At 35.9% G+C, this 23,916-nt stretch overlaps 1 protein-coding gene across 3 annotated transcripts in view; it reads left to right on the top strand.

The window, feature by feature from the left end:
• The window catches only part of LOC136249563 (uncharacterized), a 24,845-nt gene extending 929 nt beyond the window's left edge, over positions 1-23,916 (top strand). The window contains exons 2-19 of one of the 3 annotated variants that reach the window (XM_066041611.1): positions 1,478-2,744; positions 2,961-3,062; positions 4,008-4,257; positions 5,133-5,312; positions 11,875-12,044; positions 12,101-12,164; positions 18,763-19,092; positions 19,140-19,292; positions 19,458-19,626; positions 20,526-20,633; positions 21,575-21,663; positions 21,722-21,769; positions 21,827-21,969; positions 22,028-22,178; positions 22,234-22,371; positions 22,427-22,567; positions 22,925-23,169; positions 23,221-23,916. In XM_066041611.1, the coding sequence (XP_065897683.1) occupies positions 1,513-2,744; positions 2,961-3,062; positions 4,008-4,257; positions 5,133-5,312; positions 11,875-12,044; positions 12,101-12,164; positions 18,763-19,092; positions 19,140-19,292; positions 19,458-19,626; positions 20,526-20,633; positions 21,575-21,663; positions 21,722-21,769; positions 21,827-21,969; positions 22,028-22,178; positions 22,234-22,371; positions 22,427-22,567; positions 22,925-23,169; positions 23,221-23,416 (3,909 nt within the window). In that variant the 5' untranslated portion in view covers positions 1,478-1,512 and the 3' untranslated portion in view covers positions 23,417-23,916. Of the gene's footprint in view, positions 1-1,474; positions 2,745-2,960; positions 3,063-4,007; positions 4,258-5,132; positions 5,313-11,874; positions 12,045-12,100; positions 12,165-18,762; positions 19,093-19,139; positions 19,293-19,457; positions 19,627-20,525; positions 20,634-21,574; positions 21,664-21,721; positions 21,770-21,826; positions 21,970-22,027; positions 22,179-22,233; positions 22,372-22,426; positions 22,568-22,924; positions 23,170-23,220 lie in introns of all 3 variants that reach the window. The other 2 variants (XM_066041610.1, XM_066041612.1) reach the window with 2 other exon arrangements.

The following is a 23,916-nucleotide window of genomic DNA, read 5'->3' as shown; positions in this document are numbered from 1 at the left end:
ACATGTGCGTGTGTGTGTGTGTGTGCGTGTGTGTGTGTGTGTGCATGTGTGCATGCACATAGTACAAAATTTAATGTTCTCCCATTGCTTGCTACCAGCACATGAAAGCAAGTCTCTGTGGCCTGCACAATAAGATAAGTTACGAGATAGCATTACAATCTTTCTATCAGATAGGATTTAGGCCACATGTGAGTGTGATCTGCTACTTTATTTATAAATAGGTCAGCAGTGTAAATTGTATTGTCAGTGAAGGAACAATATAGAAAACTGTTTGTTAGTCCTTTGTAGAAAAGTTAACAAGCTAATTTTCATGTATTATTGCTATTAACATTCTTGTGGTTGCTGTGGTCGCTACTATTAAAATATATTTAAATCGCTCAGAAAAAGGGCAAACAAAATGATAGGTTAAGAGTATTTCATGCTTTACTTAGTGAGATATGGCAATGTGTAATATTATTATTGGCCCACTGTCAACAAATCAGTGGTAAAGGAATTCTTACCAAATTTCTCTGAAAATTGTCATGTAACCAGGTACTTAATAATACCTCACTGGATTATTTTTAAAGTTTGATTGGTCAACTATACATAAATCTAGGGAGTGTATCAGATAAACAGTGGAATGGAACACTGGAATGGTAGAATGGAATTTTTTAAAGTTCAATATTAGCTTTTACATCCAAATTAGTACAACTCCTCCCTTTAAGAAAGCAAATAAATAGGATTCCTCTTGAAGTCACTGAGCTCTTTTAGCACAGTTCACCTCACCATAGACAAAATTTACCAATGTAATGTACTGTAAAGTCAGTTATGAACATGCACAATAGCAGTTTATTGGGAAGACTCCTGACTTAACCCTTGTTCCCAAATGATAAAAAGTTAGCTAGCTAGCTAGCTGATTACATGTATGCATTGTAAAAGTACATGCACTGTATAATGAAGTATTCCGTTCATTTATTATCAACTTTACCAGTTAGGCACTGGAGGGTGAACACAGAGGGCAGAGCCTGTATGAGGTGTTTACCACTAACCTAGGAGCTTAAGCGAAAATCTTTGGGAAAAGTGAAACGGGACTATCTTGTAATGAGCAATTATGTCAGAAAACAAAATTTAATTCAAAGTTCATTGTGGCAGTACCACATTGCACACTGAACTGAACCTTCATTAGACAGTTAGTTTCAGACAAGTGATTAAGTATTGAGTTATAAGTCATACAAGTGTTGTGGTGAGGAAAAGTATGCTAAAAGAGCTGACTTCAAAGGGAATCCTATTTATTTGCTTACTTAAGGGGAGGAGTTGTACTTATTTGGATGTAAAAAATGATATTGAGCTTTAAAAAAATTTCATTCCACCATCAGTAACCGCAGTTGAAATGTTGTAGCCTAAACAATATGCCAAGTACTATACATCCATTCTGTAATCTGTATGATTATATTGTACTATAGGCCAGCTATATTATGCATTTGATTTTCTTTAGTAGAACTTTGCAAGTCTTGTGTATAACAGAAAGCAGTAATGATGAATACTGCTATTGCTGTTGTCTTTATTCTATCACTACAAGTGGTGTATCCACTGAACTGCACTAACGGAGTTTGTTTCATTGCACCTGAAAATCGTTCATTTGCTGAACAAGTCATTGAAGTTGGTCAACATTACAACAAGAGTGATTTTACAATTTTAATGCACCCAGGAAATTACACTACTACTAATGGAACTTTCATAAACTTTCACAATTTTCAACATGTTGTGATTCAGAAGTATCCAAATGAGAGTGACCCTGTTAACATAATGTGCCCTGGTGTGTCTCATAGTATTCCCAATGGAGCGGGCTTTGAAAACTCAGCAGATATTTTAATTTCGAATCTAAATTTTATGTACTGTGGTCCCATTACTTCTGGACTGTTTTTTAACAAAACTAATGATATTGTAATTGTCAACTCGTCTTTCCACCATAATACTGACAATGGAATTCAAATTATACTTGGAAATAATATTACAATTAGAGACTGTGATTTCTTCTCTAATGTTGGCACACAGCCAGACAATTTTTCAGATTTGATTACAGATGATCACAATCTTGCAGAATTTCGAGGCGCAGGGTTAGGAATATTTTTTGAAGATCAAGAAGACATTAAGGTTACAATTGAAGGATGTCGTTTTAAAGATAACATCGCTTATAAGAGTGCAGACTACAACCCTGATAATGAAACAAGACCCTTTGGGTTTATTCCATTTGGAAATGGCGGTGGTATTTATATGCAGCTTAACAGAGTTCACAATGCTTATGTGAAAGTTTCTAATTGTAACTTTACTAACAACAAAGCAATTTTCCAAGGTGGAGCTCTAGTCATGTTACCTGTAAACTCCAACAATACCACTTTAGATGTCTCACAGTGTAGATTTATTGAGAACAGAGCTCTTGGGTTTTCATTAAGTTCCCAAAATGATACTGTCGACATATTGAATGTGGAAAATTTTGTCAATAAAATTAACACTGAATTTTCCTTCAATTTAGATACACAGTCCTTAAGAAACCTGACCTTTGGAAGACTACGCTCAACTGGTGGTTTTGGAGGTGCCATTTCTGTTAACTTGTTTGGTACAGTTGAATTTAACAAACTTTGCATAAAAGATTCATACTTCTCAAGGAATACAGCCTATGCTGCTGGAGCTATTGGTCTTGTTGTTCGTGATTCATTATCAAAAGTTAAAAATGGTGTAGATTCTAATGAAGTATTCATTGAAAAGTAGGAACTTTTGTATTAGTGGTGTTTATGCTTTTTGATGTTTTAGGGAATAATTATGTGGTATTTTATGCATAACTACAAAGAGCTAGCATGTTCACTGTTGTACAGTGGGTGATATTAGGTAGTAAAATCTTTGTTGCTACTATTATGCCTTTTATGTGTGCACATAATGGTTGCAAACTACATAATGTGCATTTATATTTACTTGTGATTTAGCTGCACCTTTCTAAAAAACTTTGCACTGTATGGATCAGCTGTAACTGTTGCATCACAAGCTCGTGTTGATATTGTCAGTCTACCAGCTAGTATAAGAGATTGGTAAGGTTTTTATTAGATTATGTATATTACGTGTATTTGCATAATATATTCGTAATGTAAACAACTACACCAAGACTAAGGTATAGCTGCAGGTGTTGGCTGTTTCGTCACTCATTATTTTTATATAATGTTTCCTACTTGAATTTAATGCAACCCGATTTATGACTCATTAATGAATCCACTCATACTGCATGAAAGAAAAGAATGGCACAAGATACATTGTAAGATTAATTTCAAGTGTGAACACATGCCATGGCTATCAATTATTACTGAATAGCGAGAGGCCATTGCACTATGCTTTCAGCTATACTCCACCCCAAGCAAAGAACAGTATGAGAAGTCCTTGGTAATTAATACACTTCCACTTCCTACAGAAGATTCTCATGATAAGACAGTGAGCACAAGAATCCCACTAATATTTTATCAGTGAATCAACACCTACATGGTGGTTAAGAGAAAGGAAAGTAAAACTCAATTAATTAGTTTATAATAAGCTGTACCACTGTAACTATATATGTGTAATTTTCCTTCGGGCATTATTCGCCCCTGGGTGAATTGGCATACCGTCTGCCCAGTAATAACAAATAAATAAATATGCACATAAGCTTAAGAGGATGAAGATAAGTCCAGCATTGTATACTGCAGTATGTGAAAAAGCATGTCTTGGGCCTAAGCGGCATGAAGAAAATCAAATCTGTGGTATTGAATATAGTCAAGTAATGCTTTACTGAATGCATCAGTCAGTTGGTTAGTGTGTCAGTCAGTAGAGTATTTGGTTAAATTTAAAAAAAAATTATAAAAATTTGTTGTTCTGTATGATAATTGCATATCTATATAATAATTATAATTTTAGTCCATAATTAATGCTTTACTTCAAATTATGTACTGTAAATGCTACTCTATTATATTGATGTTCTAATTGTTGTGTTGTTTGTTGTTCTATAGCACCTTTTTGGGCAACAGCAATTTTAGGGACTCAATACCACTAACCTTTTCAAGTCATTTTGGTATTATTGGCACTGTCCTCGCTTTTCGCTTTCCTTTAAGCTTCAGTGGTAGAAACCTATTCCAATCTAATATTGGTGGTGGTGTGACTGTAAATCATGCCACAATTACTATACATGGACAAATGGAATTATATGATCATAGTGATAATTCAGTTGGTGGTGCCATGAGACTTGGAGAGGTTACTTTGGTTAGTTGGTTGTAATAATGTAAACTCTGGTACATGAATGTAATGGCGGGCGCAGATGATTTACCTAATATGCATGCTAAAAGCCCTAGGGCTTCAACCATATCAGACCAACCCACTGTTACATATTGCTTTCTTAGTATATAGCAACTTTTACTATTTTTATTAAGTGGAGCTTGAGCCAAAATGAAAATTAATAATAAATTATAACCATAACCATGCATAACAAGCAACCACTCCCCAGCTGTATTAAACCGGGGTTTAAAAATTTGTATATAAAATCAAAGGAAATGGCTGCAATGATCTCTATTTAAAATTAATATCTTTGCAACCAGAGCCCTGAAAGTTGCTTGTTTAGTATGGATTGCTGGTAGATCCTTCCCTGAGGGATGAATATGATTTTATTGTTACTATAAATTGTTGTGCTATACTGCATGTTGGTACTTACTACTTTTGTGCTGCCAGGAGTCCTGTTCTATAAATTCGGGTTTCCTGTCCCCTGAATAGTATGTGATTACTGCTTTCACACAGAGAGGATATGGTAAAAGATCAAGACAGTCTAATAGAAGATTCATTGTAATTATTCTAATAGAGCATTCACACAAGAAAGGAATGTGTTTTATATAGAAAATTGATATTATGGAGTATTGATTCTCAGGGTATTTTGTTTTCATTGAAGAAGAATACTTGTAGACATGATATTGCATAACTTTAACAAATGCAAGCTGCCAGAGGGTGAACTTATAGCTACCAGACCCCTGCATCTGTGTCTCAGCAGTGCTTTTGGAAACCCTGTTTGAAAAAACCCTGGCTATATCCCTGCATTGTGAACTTATATATACCCTAGAATTTAATGTGTTCTTTGTTGTGATTTACAGATGCACTTACTACCTGGTGCTACACTAATATTTGGCAACAACAGTGCTTCACGGTTAGGAGGAGCCATTGGTGTGGAAAATATTAGAAGTAAAAATGAAGTTTCAGTGAGTTTAAATGATTTTTGCTTCATTCAATACAATATTGGAGGTGAAAATGAACGTAAACCAAAACACTGGGAGGTAATTTGCACCCTGAATTTACGTGTACACACACACACACACACACACAGAGTTTTATGTACAGTAAACCCTCAGTTATCCAACCTTCATTTATCTGTACCCTCGAAATTGGAAATGACTGTTCTATTAGAGTATTTTGAATACAAGCGTATGTTATATTAAAGTATTTCAACATACAGTAGTTCTGTATGTTACGTATATAAATGTGTGGGGTTCAGCTATCTGAACAATTCACTTATCTGAACACTTTTATCATTGCCTGAGGCACGTTGGGATTTGAATAACTGAGTAGTCATATAAGGTGCTGCTAGTGTTTATCCATGTACATATCAAGATACATGGTAGTGTGTTGTGTGACCAAGAAAGCTGGTGTGCCACACCATGAGCATTTTATAGGAAGAAATAAAATGTAATTTTCATGCATACTTAGCTCTGTGCTCCCTTCTCGAATTGGAATCATTTTGTACTGCAAATTCCCTTCATCTTCAGCACCCCACATACCAAGATTGCCAAAGCAATCATGAATCGTGTACAAGCCCTCAAAATTTGGCTTAATTTATTTGTTCTTTGTTTAGGGGGCATGGGGACTTAGATTATTTTTTCTCACATTTTACAAAAACCATTATAAATGCAAATGCACCGCTTGATTTCTTGAGCTTTGGTGAAGTATTATGGTAAAATCATGTACTAAGTTTGCTGCAAATCTGATAAATAGTCATAGAACTATGGATGATTATTTGCATTAAAAAGGGCTTGTTGTCACGCCTGCAGGGTAAACCACTTATGGGAATAAACTTTAAAAATCAGTATGCGTATAGGTTAACCATCATAGCTCAAACCTTTTGTGGTTTGAAATAAATCACATTGACAACTATAATGTTACAAGGCAAAAACCAAACAACTGTAAATCATAGGGTAGCCTAATAGAACAGTTACCATGGGTAAAAAAAAGTACATGAAAAATGTAAAAAAAAGTTGCCAGCGTTCAAACCAGGGATCTCCATACTGAACACCCAAATCCTTAACCACTGAGCCGCTGCTTTCACGACTGATCACCTTACTTAACTTCTAATTTATAAATGAAAATTCCAGCTAAAATCTACTCGATAGTAAAGTTCATAATTTCATAGGTCTACCAATGGAGATCTAAATTGTAATAATGTGAACATTTTATGTGTGTTCTATTAGAAATCCTCAAAAAAAATGTGTGTTCTATTAGAGTAATCAAATAACACTGCAATACACACCCTAGCAAAACTTGTGAGAACAGGTTGGAAATCATATTCTAGCATAAAAGGTGCAGGATTTACTTTGTTAAAAGTTGAGCAACTGCATCTTATCACATTTTGCATGAAAATTGAGATACTCTAATAGAACAGTCACTGTAAAATATAAATCCTAAATGACAAATAGTATACAATTATGCATACTTAACTTGGAAGAAATTTACTTTGTTATAAAGCATGCACTATTACAAATAAATGCAGACATTATAATAGCCATAGCCATGAATAAGCAAGCACAAAATTATACAGTAATTATCAGTACAGCGGAGCCCCTCTAAGATGGGGAAATGAAATATGTCCTTATATGGAGGTGTCCTTATTTAAGGGGTTTTCAAAAATTTTAAATAATCAGTTTAATGCATGAGACTAGACCAAGTGGTGGAGCAAGATGGGTTATGGTACCATGTGAACCAGATATGATCAGTTTAATAGCAACAGAAGTGATGCTATTGAGCATGGGTTACCTATGGCGTGTGGCCTCTACTACACTGTGACTATCCAGACAATTAGGCACCACAAAAATTTTATACATATTTCCTTAAAGACTTGTCCATATTTGATTAGTTATCAAGATGGTTGGCTATACAGATTATGTAGTTTATCCTGTAGTGCAGTTTATTCTTAAAGTGCGCCAGCTACTATTTTCAGAAGACCTGGGTAAGAAGGACTAAAGGACTAAGAACATTAACAGCAGTATTTGTATACGCATTCATATGACTTCTCATAACTTCAGTGCTTTGTCTTGCACTTTGCAGAAAAGGCAATACAGAGACAGTGCTTTCTGCATTAAATGATGTAGTTTGATTGTTTGTTGTAACTGGCAATGAACCTTTGTTACTTGTGTCTGCGATTAGTGAGGTGTTGTACTGTAGTGCTTGCCATATCTGGGGTGTCCGGTTTATGGAATAGAGAGGTGTCCACTATATTGAGGGGGCATTAATACACACAGGTACTGGAAGTGGCATTTGGGACTTTATTAATTGTCCGTTATAAAGAGGCTGTCAGGGGTGTCTGTTAAGAGGAGTTCCACTGTATTAGCTAATTGGTTATTGCATTGCATAGATCATTTGGCTTTGGTATTGGATCATTCTGTATTGGTAGAGCACTAGTTTATCTTAAATCATTGTCATTGTATCTGTAGATAAGAAGAACAATAATTTGTGTAAAAACAAGCCTCAAAGCCAGTTTATATAATGGCATTATGCATTATTAACATCATTACAGCCATTTCATGGCCACCACCTTTGATTTCACAACTTTTTTCACCCAGGCTTGAAGGTGCACCCTTTTATACAGCTTGGCTGTTTTTGCATTGATTATTGCAGCAATTATCATACAATATGGTAGTAACTGTATATAAGGGATCATGGAGGTTTGCACTTTCTTACAAAAATTATTAACCAGAAACCAACCTTGCAAAACATTCATGGTACCTTGGCAGTACTTTAGTTAGGCCTAAAATTGTGTTTAGAGTGGGCGCAAACGTTTCCAATAAGTTGCTACAGAATTAAAAAGAGAAAAGTATTTATCTATTGCCTGCCTGCCTGCCTGCCTGCCTGCCTGCCTGCCTGCCTGCCTGCCTGCCTGCCTGCCTGCCTGCCTGCCTGCCTGCCTGCCTGCCTGCCTGCCTGCCTGCCTGCCTGCCTGCCTGCCTGCCTGCCTGCCTGCCTGCCTGCCTGCCTGCCTGCCTGCCTGCCTGCCTGCCTGCCTGCCTGCCTGCCTGCCTGTCTTCAGATAAGTGTAACTCAATTATGGCTAATGCTATGGGCTTGATTTTTTTCACTGTTAGATGTTATTTTAGCCCAACTGGTGCCTTTTGGAATACATAGTACATACAATGTACGTATCATGAACTTACTTTTGTCCTCCTTTAATTGTGTCCCATTTCTTCTTGTTGACAGTACAAATGCATGATGGCTTCACTATATGTTTGTAATGGAAATTGTCCATATTTTTTGTAGTGACTGGATTGATTGCAGAGGCGCCATTGAACTGAGAATAGCTGAAACAAAGCATAATGGCAACTTCACTTTTTCAGTAATTAATAGTTGGGGCACGTGATCAGACAAATACATTAAATATGGCACCATTCTTTCTTTTGATTCTGTAAGTGCTGGCTCACTATTCATAATAATGCTACAAAACAGTAAACAAACAATTAGAAGGAAAATTACAAATTTATAAGTTTGACTAGGGATCATAGACACAGAAAGTAGTGAAACAAGGGAGGTCACCTACACACCAGTTAAGTGGACATTTAATCCCTAATTCAGTCATGGGTATAAACTGAAGTAGGAATTAAATATCCACTAGTATATTTGCAGGTATAGGTGACCTCCCTTGTTTCACTACTTTTTATGGCTATGATTCCTAATCAATTCCTAATTTTTCCTTTTACTTGTTCTATTGTAGATTTTGGGTCATTTGCATTGATAATAGAATCTAAATCAAAACAGCCAAGCTGTAAAGAAAGAGTGCGGCCTCCCAAAAGACCAGGGTGAAAAAAGATGTGAAATCCAAGGTGGCGGCCAAGAAATGGCTGTGATGGTAGGTTAAAATGGCAAAAATTTTAATAACGACAATTCAGGTGAATTTGCATTGCCTCCTCCAAGTTTCACTAGGATTCGGCACCAAATTCACCTGAATTGTCATTTCTAATTTTTTTTGCCATTAACTACCATCACAGCCATTTCTTGGCTGCCACCTTTGATTTCACATCTTTTTCACCCTGGCCTTTTTGGGGGCCGCACTCTTTTTTTACAGCTTGGCTGTTTTGGTGTAGATATCACTTCTTTTGGTTTTGTAAGCCACAAAGCCAGCCATAAACTGGCTTTGGTGCTTCCTTTTAACTTGTTTTTTTTTCCTTTACTGCAGGAATTGTGGAACAAAAGAAGCAATTGTGTGTATAGCTTTTTGTCTGAATATTTGTATATGCTGAATAAAATGAATGATTATCACATAGGTAAAAGGTGACTTCTTACATTACTGAACTGAAACTGAAACTCTCATTGTTTGTAGTTGAACTCTTTCAGGGTGACTTGTTCCTAACTGAACTCTTTACATAGTGATTGTTTCCAGCACATATTTCTACACGGTGGTTTGTTTTGTGGCTGATCTCTCTATAGGGTAACTTGTTTCTAGCTGATATCTCTACACAATGACTTGTTTCCAGCTGATCTTTCTACAAGGTGATTTTTTGTAGCTGATCTTTATACAGGGTGACTTGTTTCTAGCTGAAATTTCCATTGGGTGACTTGTTTCTAGCTGAACTCTCTACTGGGTGACTTGTTTCTAACTGATCTCTCTACATGGTGATTTGTTTCCAGCACATATTTCTACTGGGTGATTTGCTTGTAGCTGATCTCTCTATAGGGTAACTTGTATCTAGCTGATATCAATACAGGTCAGGGTGACTGCTCTATTAGGATGACTGCTCTATTAGAGTATTTCGATCTTGCACTTAAGTTGGATTTCGTATTATAACTCTGTGGCTTTAAGTCTGATTCTTGTAAACTATTGAGGAGTCTTTCTAAGGTGATTAATCCATCTGTAGACCGATTTTAAAATCATTCCACTGAGCGGTCCTTAGATAACAGTCTTTGTCTGCCCAGCTGCAATCAACCATCTCTAATTGTCCTCCACCTTTGCGCTGGGCTGTTGAGTGCTGCATGGAGAGGGGGGTCTCTTCCTGGCTGTCTGCACTTCCGTTGGAGTGGTATGGTTTCGCCCTTCATAAGGGTGAATTCATTGATGCCGTCTGTTTACATTATGGCTTTACACCATCATTGTTACCGTCGCACTGTGTGTGTGGTAAGGATTTTACCTTGTTTCACGTCCTTAGCTGCCCACATGGTGCTTTTCCAATTATCTGGCATAATGAAGTATGAGATTTGACTGCTAGTTTGATGACAGAAGTGTGCCATGATGTCCAGGTGGAGCCTCACTTACATGCTCTGTCTGGTGAGGTTATGCATCACCGTTCAGCTGTGCTTAATGATAATGCCAGAGTGGATAGAGCATCTGGTTTTTGGAGGTGCTTACATCATCGTACCTATTTTGTTGTTCGTGTTTTTAATTCTTTTGCAGCTTCCAATCGGTCCACCACCTTGGCTGCCACTTTTCATAGGCATGAGACTGAGAAGGGTCATGCTTATGAGGAGCGTATACGCGAAGTAGAGCATGGCAGCTTTATCCCATTAGTTTTTTCTTCCTCTGGTGGAATGGGGAAAGCAGCCACTACCGCCTATAAGCATTTGGGTCAGTTACTTAGTGAGAAGTGGAGTTCCTCATATTCAGTGATGATGGGCTGGCTATGTTGCAGTATGGGGTTCTCCTTGCTTCGCTCCTCCATCATGTGCATCCGTGGTTCTTGATCACGGTCTAAGCACCTTGGTGTGCCCCTGCAATAGATCTCGCCATCGCAGAGGGGCATCTACCAGTTCACTAACATTCCCTGGGCTTCTGTAGGTTCTTTTAGGTGTATTTTCTGTAAGTAAATTCTTCCTTTTTTCCTTTTATGTTTTTCTTCCAGCTTGTTTTCCATAGAGATATATGGGTGGAAGATAGTACCATTAGGACTGAGCGGTTTGTCTGGTGTAATTGTTTTTTCATTAGCTAATCTCAATCACGTAATTGTTACACACTGTTGGTTGTTTCGCTGTATCTTCATGGTCGTTAGCTGGATTTCTTTCAAACCAGAAAAGGTTTGAGGCTCAATAGTTAACCTATCCACGTACCAATTTTCAGCTTTTTCCCATAAGCGGTTTACACTGTAGGCGTGACAACATATTGGTATTATTTATTTGTGAATAATCCCTAATAACTCCTTGACTGCTTATCGTATTCCAGCAAAACTTGGTACCAAGATGCACCCTTATACCCCCTCTGTGTGCTAAATTTCAAGGTAATCGAATATGGCATTCACATTGTATGGCAGTTTTTGTAAGTGTGCAAAAAGAGGAAGAAAAATAAGAAGAAAAACCGAAGAAACTAAGCCAATCTTTGAAGTCACATGTCTCGGGAATGCTTGAAGCAATTTTGCTGAAATTTGGAATGTGGAGTACTAACGTTGGCAGGCATGTCCACAGCAAAAATTGTTTTATTTTGTAAAGACAGCACGGAGCTACAAATGTGTGAAAAGCATGTTTTCTTTCTTCCTGTCACTATATTCATGATGTTGCGTGCCGGCTTTTTGGGCCACATGACACCACCGTGTGTCTTGATAGTTACCCTGAATAAGAAATATAAACATGCTTTCTTTTTTACCCTATACACAGAGTAATTTTATATTCAATCACAATACTGTGACAATTGAAAAAGGACAAGGTGATGCTTTCTTTGCTGGTGACATTAGTGCATGTGTTCTGGGTAAGCAAGTCTCTGAGAATGATGTTGGTCAAACTTTTGATTTGTCAATATTTTCAGTACCGTCTGCATTTGATTTTAGGTAAGCAAAATGAATCTGTCTGCACATTACTACATATGTGTGTTTAATTTATTCAGCAACAACAGAGATAGTAGCACACACAAACCAGATTTGGAAACAGCTCCACATAGACTAATTGTAGTAAGTTCTACCTGTATTAATACATAGAACCAGAAATACAGCATTCAACTGCAAGTATGAAAGTACACAGATACATTGTGATTAGAAAAGTCTCACACATTTTGAGCTGTATGTAAAAAAGGGTTCCGCCTCATCACAGCTGTTATTAAAGATGATCAGTTGTTGCACCAGTATTTAGGCTACCACCTTTGATTTCACAACTTTTTCACCCAGGACTTTGAAAGCCACACTTGTATTTCATGAATGCATAAGGTGATGATTTTCTTTAAATTTAATGTGGAAGGTGGAGGGCAGCTATAGTGTAAAATTCGTATGCTTTTGAGCAGGACCATGGAACTATGCATGTGTGAAAATTGAATTTCTTTGTTTCTGTCAATACACCCACGGTGTGGCATGCCAGCTTTCTTGGCCACATGACATACTACTGTGTGTCTTGATTACTAACTTAAAAAGCCAAATAGAATTCTAGACTTGCACTGGCTTATTTGAATGATTTACTTGTGCAATGAATTTCCAAAATATATAATATTGTGTACATTAGATGTAATGGAAACTTGTGGTAGTGTGCTATATGGACCAAGAAGGCTAAACTTGTGCCAATTATGCTAGCATAATTTCGAGCATATTAGGCTAGCAAAAGTAATTTTTGCTTATTAGTCTATATTTATACTGTTTTATCTATTTTACTGTTTCAGCAGTGTTATTTAAAAAATGAAATGCATTTTGCCAGCATGATGGGATGATTTTCAAGATTATTAATTAAAATGTGCAATGCGTACATTAAAAATACAGCAAAACTACACTTAATACTGGATTTCATGTCTGCAATGTTATTATTTTTCTTTGGCTGATTACTCACACTTCGCGGAAATAAGATATTCTAATGGTCAGGAGTAGTCACATACTGTAATACAACAGTCAGGAAAGGCTAATAAAACAGCCAACTCTAGAGCATAATGTCGATTTTGAAAGCATAATTTTGAGCATAATAGGCTGGATTTTTGAGCACTGCTCAAAAGCATAATAGAATACAAAGCATAATTGGTTCAAGCCTAAAGAAGGCAGAACCACAATTTCACTCCTTGTCAGATTGGGTAATCCACATACGAAGCTTTAGCAAACATACATATACGTATGTAATCAAATTTTTGAAAATCGATTTGTGCACATGTCACAATTGAAGTTAACTAATCACCATTATTGAATAGCCACACCAACACACTACACATTTACTCCACAGCCATGCCATTGATTTGCTTAGGCTGCTTTTTTACAAGTAGATTTCTAAAAATGTGTGCCAGCTACTGCATGGGGCACCTGTGAATGTCACTGGACAGCTGTAGCTTGGGAAGGCCATGCCAAAAGCTGAAATTGTCACTGTAAATGCAGCCAACTACAGCATTTAACTTGTTTTAGTAGCTGGCCACTGCAAACCCATGATTGTATCTGTAGCACAAGCACATTACCAGCAGGCAATTGATATGTTAACACAAATAGCTGGGTCTGAGATACTTCCATACACATCTCTGTACTGACCTGAGTACATAGATGAAACTGTTCAATATAATAGTGTGCGAAGTATTTTAAACCATCTGCAGTACCAGGGGACTGGTTTTTGGCCTTCCCTTCCATTTTTGAGTATTATTAATTGCCCACCTATGGTTTCCTCTCCACTCAACAATGCTTGTGGTATAGCTGGACCATAAATAAAGCTTTTAAAAGTGGTAGGAAAATCATTTGGCAGCATATTATATATATATATATATTCTACAGGTATTACACCGGTGTATTAACTACAGGTAATATACCAGTGTATTAATAACCGCACAAAAACAGCCAAGCTGTGAAAAAATGGTGTGGCCTTAAAAACCTTGCTGAAAAAGTTGTGAAATCAAAGGTGGCGGCCAAGAAATGGCTGCAATGATGTTAATGCTAATACATTTTCACAGCCATTATTAAAATTTATTGGCATTAACATCATTGCAGCCATTTCTTAGCCACAACCTTTGATTTCACAACTTTTTTCACCAAGATTTTTTAAGGCCACACCATATTTTCACAGCTTGGTTGCTTTTGTGCAGATTTCATTTCTTTATGTACTTTATAAGGCCCCAAAATCAGCCTATGGCTGACTTTGAGGTTTGTTTTTACTCACGTTTCTTCTCATGTATACAGACATAATGATGACAGACTGATAAATGCATGCTTTAGTATTATTGCAATACTCTAACAGTGTGCACATTTTAATAGAACATACATTGAATGATCTACCGTAATTCGTTTTATTTTTGTGCAAAAATTTTTGTGATAAAAATATTTCCGTATGATTTACGTGGTTGACAACTCTATTAGAGTAGTTCGATCTTATGTAAAAATTTTGGTGTAAGAAATTTTCGTACAAGTTTTGCATACAAAAATTATTTTATTGATAGATCTATTGCATGCTTTACTTAGTAATAATTATTAGTGGAATACTCAAATAGAGTGCACATTTTTAAAGGACTTCTAATAGAACATACATAGAAAGTTCTAGAACAATCTAGAACTTTCATTGGTAATATTATTGTACTACTCTAATAGAGCATAAATTTTTGAGGATTTCTAATAGAACATACACAGAGAACAATCTAATACTACTATTGGTAGATTTATGAAAATTACAAAAACAGAAATTAAGAGGTGATCAGTCAAGATAACAGTGGTTCAGTGGTTAAGGATGCTGGTGTTATGTATGGAGGTCCCTGGTTTGAACTCTGGTAAGTTTTTTTCGACATTTTTCTGTGCATTTTTTACCCTGCGGTGACTGCTCTATTAGAGTATCTTGATCCCGCAATTTTACAATTGTTTGGTTTTTGCTTTATACCTTTGTAACTATAATCCTATTGCTATTCAAACTATCAAAAGGCACTTTTATGATGATTAGAGCCTATGTACACACCAATTTTCAAGTTAGGCTAGGCAAAGTTGATTCACAGTTTAGCTTTTTAAAAATAGCATGAGGGTGGGAGGTCATTTTTCACTTTTCATTATTTGTACCAATAATAAAGTACTAACAATGGGTACAACTGTATGCACTGTGTGATAACTTTAAACTCTTCACATTAGCCAACTTAAACAAATCATTAAATAGTTTGTCCTTTTATTTTTTTCAGGGATAGAATTCTGAGCACAACTATGTCGCTGTGACTCCAGAGAGAAAACCAAAAGAAAGTGTACAAAAAAATACAACAAACAAACAGTATGTGAATCCTTGGACTAACGTGTGACCACATATCAGATCCACACAGTAGATTCCTTGTAGGAATGGCAAGGAAAACAATGTTAGTTACATACAAAAAAAGAAGAAAAAAAAAAAGAAAACAAACAAACATAAACAAACAAACAAAGAGCTGTACAAAAATACTATAATCACAATTGTAAAAACGTTTTGCACAATAGCCTGGCTCGAGCCAGTTGAGCTTTCACCCTATTCAAGTATGGACACAACAAATTTTAATGTTCCACCCAAACAATGAACAAACACTCACAACATTAACAGTTACATCCATGCAGGAATTAGCATTCTGCTTAGAGCTGAGCGATAGGTCAAAAATATCGATAACAAAAGCAAACATGATAGCGCTAGCGTTGAATCAGAAAACTGTAAAAGACTAGTAGCTTGACCGTGGACAACAAAGATAACAACTGTAATACTGACCATAACAATTTTAGTGGAGTGTTAGAAAAGCAGATGTGTGGTGTGTACATGATTGGAGTATTCATGTGTTGTATTCGTTAAGTTAAGTGCCTTTAATAACTGCTAGCAACTATCATGATAGTGTCGTTATCGTGACAACGACAGTTCCAACGATGCAGTAATATTTGAAAACTTTCCAGACTTTATATCTAACTAATATATAGTCAATGTTGGTTCCACTGCTGTTACAGAGCAAGGGACAAGTGTTCAGTCTATTCAGAGCTTGTACAAGAAAGTTACAGTATTTAGCCATGCTGTTATTTAAACATGTATGTCACGTGAATGAATAATTAGAATGTCATGTGATAAAAATGATATAATGAAAATTTTTAGGAGGCTATCAAATATCATGCGGGTAGTGACAATAAACTGTGAATTAACTTTGCCTGGCCTTATTCTCATACTCGGTTTACTCTGTAGCTGTGACAGAAGTTTGATCTTTTTTTACCTGATGAATGCTCATACTCCTTGGATATTTATCAGATACACAGCAAACTTGGTACGTGAATTCACTTTTATACACTCTTCATTTGTGCCAAAGATCGAGGCAATCAAATTACATGCACATTTGCGTTTTATAGCAATTTTTGCAAAGTGTGCAAACATAAATCAAAGCTCCTACGGCTTAAGAAGAAAAAACAAAGAAAATAAAATGAAACTTTGAAAGCCCATATCTTGCAAATGGCTGGTGCAAATTTAATCAAATTTGCTGTGTGTCCTACCCTACCTGGTGGACAGCTATAAAACAGAAATGGTGTGCTTTGGAGAAGGGGGCATTGAGCTATGCAGGAGTGAAAATGCTGTTTTCTTTCTTCCTGTCAATATGCTCATGGTGTGGCACGCCGGCTTTCTTGGCCGCACGACACACTACCATGTGTGTCTTGATAAAATTTGGTAGTCATAGCCTTAATTGTAGTAATTTATACTTGAATACTTTAATACAGGATGTCTCATTATCTCCTGGACAAATATATGAGATCCTTTCAGATCCAATTCTCTGTAACTGTATGTAGAATTGTGTAATGCAAGAACGTTGGTAAAGAACTGCTTATTAGCATTACAATGGTTTGTTTTATTGTACAATAATAATCTGACACTATTCATTCCTTTATTACAGAAGTTTATATAATAATAAATTATGTACAAAAAGCTTAACAAACTAGCGTAAGAACTTTACAAGCTAGAAGGGATCTTTATTGCATGGATAGTGCTTTTAATATACACTGTAAATACAGTGGTGGTCACAACACACTAACACAGGTGTGATATTGTTGTCTAAACTGGCACATCCTTACAAGAGTAGTATAGTAGTATGCACACCATATCAGTCACACTAATAAATAATAGTGTGACCATACATGTACAGCTGAAAAAAAGCACTTGTGCATTCAGGAGTGGAAGGGTAGAATGTGATGGCTTTATTATCAAAGTCAACCACTCATCATAGTATTATTGTGAAATATTACATTATCTGCAGTTTCACAATTGGTGTAACATTCCTGAAAAGTCAACAATCTACAAACAGTACACAACACTATTAGTCAGTCAGCAACTTACTGCTTTCAAATCTCTACTTAAACATTGTTTCAAAATGTATATAAAACCTATATCACCAAGCTTGGAGTTTGATTGTGGGCTTTAATTTCACTCAACTGAGGCTTACATGTTCTACCTTAAGATATGTATGGGCCCCCACTGATCATCAGTATACAAATTTTTCATCTCTCTACTGTTGACTGGATTAATCTGATGAAATAATGTTTGAATGTGTTTTATCTAATGGAAATTCTATGTAGTTACTGTTAATCAAGAGTAAATTTACTCTTGGTTAATGCAAACTGATTACTTTATTGATACAAACATACCAGCTTTGTTCATCAAATTGAACTTTCACTACAATAAAATGTGTATTTGTGCATACGTGATGAACTCTAAATGTGATATGCATAATTATAATGTACTTTGGTGCCGGGAGTATGTGATGTGTAGGAGATGATGGTTCTCATTTGCTAACTAATGGTTCACATTTGTTAACTAATGGACAAATGTGAACTATCATCTCCTACACATCTGCTACACATCTCCTACACATCACAAACATACACCACAGGAGTGCATGCTATGTACAACACATTTAGAGCATACCACACTATGATATGTACAACTACACATTTTATTGTAGTGTGTCTGTGTAATGGCTTAGCACAAAATGAGTTTAGTTATAGCACATAAATTCGATGCTTTTTATACATCCTACTACCTCTAAATGATAAAGGATGCCAAAGAACACCTAATTTTTAACACTAGAATCATCTATAATAGCAGAAAATAGTTTTTCATCTTAGTGTCATGTACACCAATATACAGTCACACTGCTTGTCTTGTGTGCTTCACACACCATATCCTGAAAGTGTACCTGGACCCCAAGGGTGTGCTGCTGGAAGTAATGAACAAGTGGGTATATAATTATATACTCTTAAACTAATAGAACAGTCACATTTGAGTATGTTTCAGTGAATCATACTGTACAAAACCAGCAAACGCAAGCTCTAATGCTGGCCTGCTTTGGAGCTTGTAAACATGAACAAAAGTTGAACCAGAATAGTCAAGATGTGAAAAGGTGACCCTTACATAGCCATGATAACAAATGCTTAGAAATTAAAAGTGAGGGATATCAATAATTTTAGCATCGACATTACAGCCATTTCATAATTACCACCTTCCATGGCTAAATTTTAGATGTCATTATATATAGTCATACTTATAAAAGTATGAAATACACAAAATGTACTTACGACACTGTATCATTGAGTTTCAAGGCATTGTTTCAATATTGAAATATTTACTGTTACTTATTTCCAGGAGAATACCACAAATTTTGTTTCTCTTGGTGAAATTTTCAGTCTAATTATTTATGCTGAGGATCAGAATGGAAATATTCAAGATGGAGTGTACTCATATTATGCTAACCTCACAGCCAGTCCATCTAATGTACTTCGTATACACTTGGATACTGATGATATAGTTACTACAGCCTTTGGCGTTGCAAGAAATGTTACAACACAAAGAACAACATTAGTGATGCATAATGCTATCCAAATACAAAATAACTGTCAAATAAATCATAGAAATTCTTACACATTTCCATTTAAGTTTTCATTAAACCTCACTGATTCTTCTAATGGAATTGTGGTATGCTCCTATATAATTATCCGGTACTGGTATAATGTCTTACATAGGTTAGTGCAACAACAGTGTCTGTAACCATAGAGTGTTGTCATGTTGGATACAAATATGACAATGTCACTGGTATTTGTGTTCCTTTGTACAATCAAGACAATAGCATCATTTTGGGACCAGACAGAATAAGTGGCAAATATATTTATATTCGTGTAAGTATGCATGTCTGTCCATAGTATTACAGATGAAGAGTGTGCATAACTCAAACTTTAAGAAACGAAGTGCTAAATGTTTTTAATACAAGTGATTTATGCTATTTTTAGGAATACATTGAGTTGATATGTTGGTTCACACTGTAAATTTTTGTATACTTACAGCCTGACTACTATGGAGGGTTTAATGATGTTGGTTCTTTCGTGACTGCAAGAATCCCAACATCATATCATAGTTGTGCCTTTGCAAACCAAGAAGGAAGAGAAGGGAGACTACCAGGATGTCTAGTAACCGATGATAATATTAATGAGCAGTGTAGTCAAGGAAGAACTGGTATGTATTTAGTACTAGCTGTAGGAAAACCTTAAAAAGTTTATGTGTAAGGGATAATATATACTGCAAATACAAAAGTAGAATATCATCACCGATATATATGTAAATTTAATTCCTACTTTTGTACATATAATTACAGGGCCATAACTAGGGTGGTTCAGTGGGTTCAGATGGACCACTCTGGCTTCAATTGCCAGTTTTTATAAACAGCATTTGGCAGGCTGGTAGATGAAGGCATGCTTATTTGCAGAAAATAGAGGAACCATTAAACATTCTCAGCTTAGTTTTACTGCTAGGTGGAGCTGAATAAAAAGCTGTTTAAAAGATTGATATACTCTAACAGAACAGTTATGCAAATACTGTCAAATACATTTTTGCTCTATGGTTTCCTCTTTAAAATAGGAGTAAAGAAAATCTATTAACTAATACTATGTTACCTGAGATTGAAGTCCTTCAATTCCTAAGTTTGGCAGTATAGGACAGAGTTTTCAGATGCAGTGATATTAGCACCTGGTTGATAATTTATGTATGGAAAATATACATGTGGTTGATAACAAGTACCAGTGGTTAATAGTTCCTACTTTGCATGGTCTCACTCTACCACATAGAGTGTTAAACAAATGGATATACAAAAATGGGACCTCAACTAATGTATAGCAAAAAGAAAGCTGTAGCAGATGATGAAAACTAGGAGAACTTTCTTGACCAAGTTAGAAATTAAAGGATGAAACTTGGTCTGATCTATGCTAAAATTTATGATATTGCCACATAGAAACTTAGTTTAGCAATTTTTAAATATTATATTGACATACATGATTGTGCATGTTTCTATGCAACACACTGAAAAGGTGCTGGTATAATACGTACATGTTGTATAGACTGTTATGTTTTATTTCTAGGTTTTCTGTGTGGAAAATGTCCACATCATGAAAATCAAGGAACTGCTCTTAGCCTCAATGAATGTGTATTATGTAAAGCATGGCATATAGTGGTGTTTGTATTCATCTGTAAGTTAACCAGTGTTGTGTATATTCTGCTACTTTATATATGTGACCCAGTCTGGGAAAACCGGTCTTATCGCCTACTTAAAAGTATAGAGAAACGCCGGTTTTAAGTATTTAGTGTGTTGTAGCTCGCCAATGGTTGAAGCTATGTGTACCACATTTTCACACGTTTTACACCAATTCCTTACCTTCCAGAGCATCCACTGTGCAAGTAGCCAACAACTAAGTTTCCCACCATTTTAAATAGTTTTAAAACTGATGTTGACTGTATCAGGCGAGCTCCAAAAAGGGTGGGAGGGGGGGGCCTGGAAGGCGGGCAAGATGGTATTCAAAAATTGAAAAGGAAGGCATAGGGATGGATTAGGCCAAGTTTTGGACCGTTCAGGTCTCAAAATTGGCTAGAATGAAAGGAAATTCACAGCAGAGGTACTTATTCAACACCACAGAACTGTGTACAACATACAGACATTCCCATGCTGACCAGAGCTCCATTAAGGCCCCACACCGCACGTACAGATCACCACTGGGCTTGGGAAAAGCAGCCAGCAAACCAGACAACTCAAGTCTAGCTGATTTTGATTGTAGAATTAGATAGTTTATTCATGTAGCTTTGTGTCCTGGGTGAAAAATCGAATCTGCTGACATGGGCGATAAGACCGGTTTTCCCAGACTGGGTCACATATTATGTGTATATTGACTATCCTTTATATCCCAGTAAAGCCATACTTCATAGAATTGTATAATAGTTATTCTACAACTGCTACTATAACTTGAACTATATGGTACATGTACTTCTTTTGGGAATGATACTAAAATGTATCTTCGCTTTATGCTAGTGTACCTGTGATATGTAAATGATATCACTAATCCATTTACATAGAAATATGTTAGAAATTCATCATGATAAAATACTTGCATTTAGCTACATGTGTGCCTCTTTTCAGGTATTCTTATTATAATGGCTTCTATGGTGATCATTTTCTACAATATTGGTCTTCCAAATGCATTAAAGGGATTTGTTTTCTTCATTCAGGTATACAATGGTTTACAAAATTCTTTTATATATGCATGCGGGTGTCTTTTTGTATCAGGTTGTAGGATATGTTTACAAAACTAATGATGGAGAGGAGCGTCAGTGGGTATGATGATCTTAGTAGCAACTTAATTAGTTACATAATAATATTTTTCTCATATAGCATTACTACTTGTCAAGATTCTTTGGATTCAGTTTGTATTTTCCACTGTGTATTTCACGAAACTTGGACACAGTGCATGTCGCTATGCTAGGGTTTATACCACCAGTGCTCATGACAATGTGTGTTTCAATATATATTTTTCTGTAAGTGTAATAGATATCCAATTTTGTTAGTGTATTAATTACCACTGACTGTTTGCAGTGCTAGATTTTCTCAGCGTCTGAGCAAAAACAAAACAGTTGATGGCATTTGGTTTTTGGTTCTCATTATTTATGTCTACACTGCTGATACCTGTTTGAATTTGTTGAGGTGTGTACAAGTTTTTGAACCTGTTGAGTTTAAAGGGAGAAGAGTAAGTAGTTTCTTCAATATGTTTAGTGCCGGCTTCTATACAGTTACTTCATCAGGTCTACTATTTTGACGGAAGACTGGAATGTTTTAGTGGACATCATCTTCCATGTGGAGTACTGGCAATAATTGTATCACTTCTTGTTCTGATGCCATTTACATTATATGTGCTAGCAATTAGTTTTAATTTGATCAGAGTAAGTTATTTGATTTTAATGCAGGGATATCAGCATTATTGTATATTATACACAGAAAGCTGGACCTTTACGTGACATTATAAGTTTTAAGATCAAAGACAAGTATCACTGGTGGAGTGGTTTTGATTTATTAAGAAGACTATTGTTTTCTCTTGTCTACTTGATAGTTGAGAACTTTGCAAGTGATTATACTCAAGTATGTAAATGTAGTAAAAAGAGTTGTGTTTGTACTATAATACGGGTGGCCAAAACTCTATTTGGCATCATAACCAATAGGGCTTTAGATCAGCTTAGCTTTTGGAGAAAGGTAAAAAACTTTGTATGATGCCTAACTGAAGATCAGAGTGTCCTCTACACCCTATTAGTTTATCTCAGAAGGTTATTGAAGCTACAGTATTAGCTACAAGTTGGTATCACCATGTAATGTGTTTAGAAACCTTATTTGGTGTATCCTTATTATTTTACACATTCTAGACCACATTCAGGAAGAACTAGTACATGTTGAAGTATTTATGTATATATTAGTTAAGAATCATTTCACTTTTTATTACAGCTTGCTATGACACTTACTGCAGTGTCAATACTGATGATGACTGCCAGAGTACAACCATACACACAGAAATGGGTTAACCTTGTTGAAGGTTTAATACTACTAGATCTTGTCCTTATTACTGCATTCTTTTTGGATATTGACCAACTGCTACATTCAACAAACAACTCCTTTGCTATTGTTCTCCTTGTCCTTCCATTCATCTACTTCTTAACATACATGTTGATCAAAATAGCCATCATATCCGGGTATGATAATACTGTGTTAATGGTCTAGCTACATGTAGTATGTATCTGTAGGAAGAAAGTTTTAAGCATCAGTGATAAATATTATGGATCTGGCAGTATGTCTGACTTGTTACTGAGTTGCTGGATGGGAATATCCCACAAGCAGCCTATCAAGCCACACACCACACCCTTGATAATTAGTATGAGAGAGAATGTGTATACAGAGTACAGTGATGAGCTGGATGAATTCGTCACTATTAAGGATTGATTGTATTACCTAATATTAATGCTATAAATGTTGTAAATATCTATAGTGTCTGTTGCAAAATCTTCTGGATTAACATGATAAATACAAAAATATAAAACTATAATAATTAACATTTTACATGACGTACATAATTTTCAGCAGCTGTATACAAGTGAACTACAAAATTAATGTTTGGGGACCCTACAACAAACATGTTAAAGGCTAGACACAAGTCACCCTGTAGAGAGATCAGATAGAAAAAGTCACCCTGTAGAAAGCTCAGCTAAAAGAAATCACGTTTCAGAGAGTTAAACTACAAAGAAACCATCCTGTTGAGAATTCAGCTACAAACATATCACTCTGTAGAGAGTTCAGCTACAAACAAGTCACCAACTAGAGAGATCAGCTAGAAACAAGTTACCCTGTAGAGAGATCAGCTAGAAGAAATTACTTTGCAGAGTTCAGCTACAAAGAAACCACACCCTGTAGAGTGTTCAGCTAGACACAAGTCACCCAGTAGA

This window comes from Dysidea avara, chromosome 3 (assembly GCF_963678975.1).
Source record: "Dysidea avara chromosome 3, odDysAvar1.4, whole genome shotgun sequence".
In the NCBI taxonomy this organism is placed as follows: Eukaryota; Metazoa; Porifera; class Demospongiae; order Dictyoceratida; family Dysideidae; genus Dysidea; species Dysidea avara.
The sequence above is the reverse complement of the archived record's forward strand: the minus strand, read 5'-3'. Positions and strand labels throughout refer to the sequence as shown.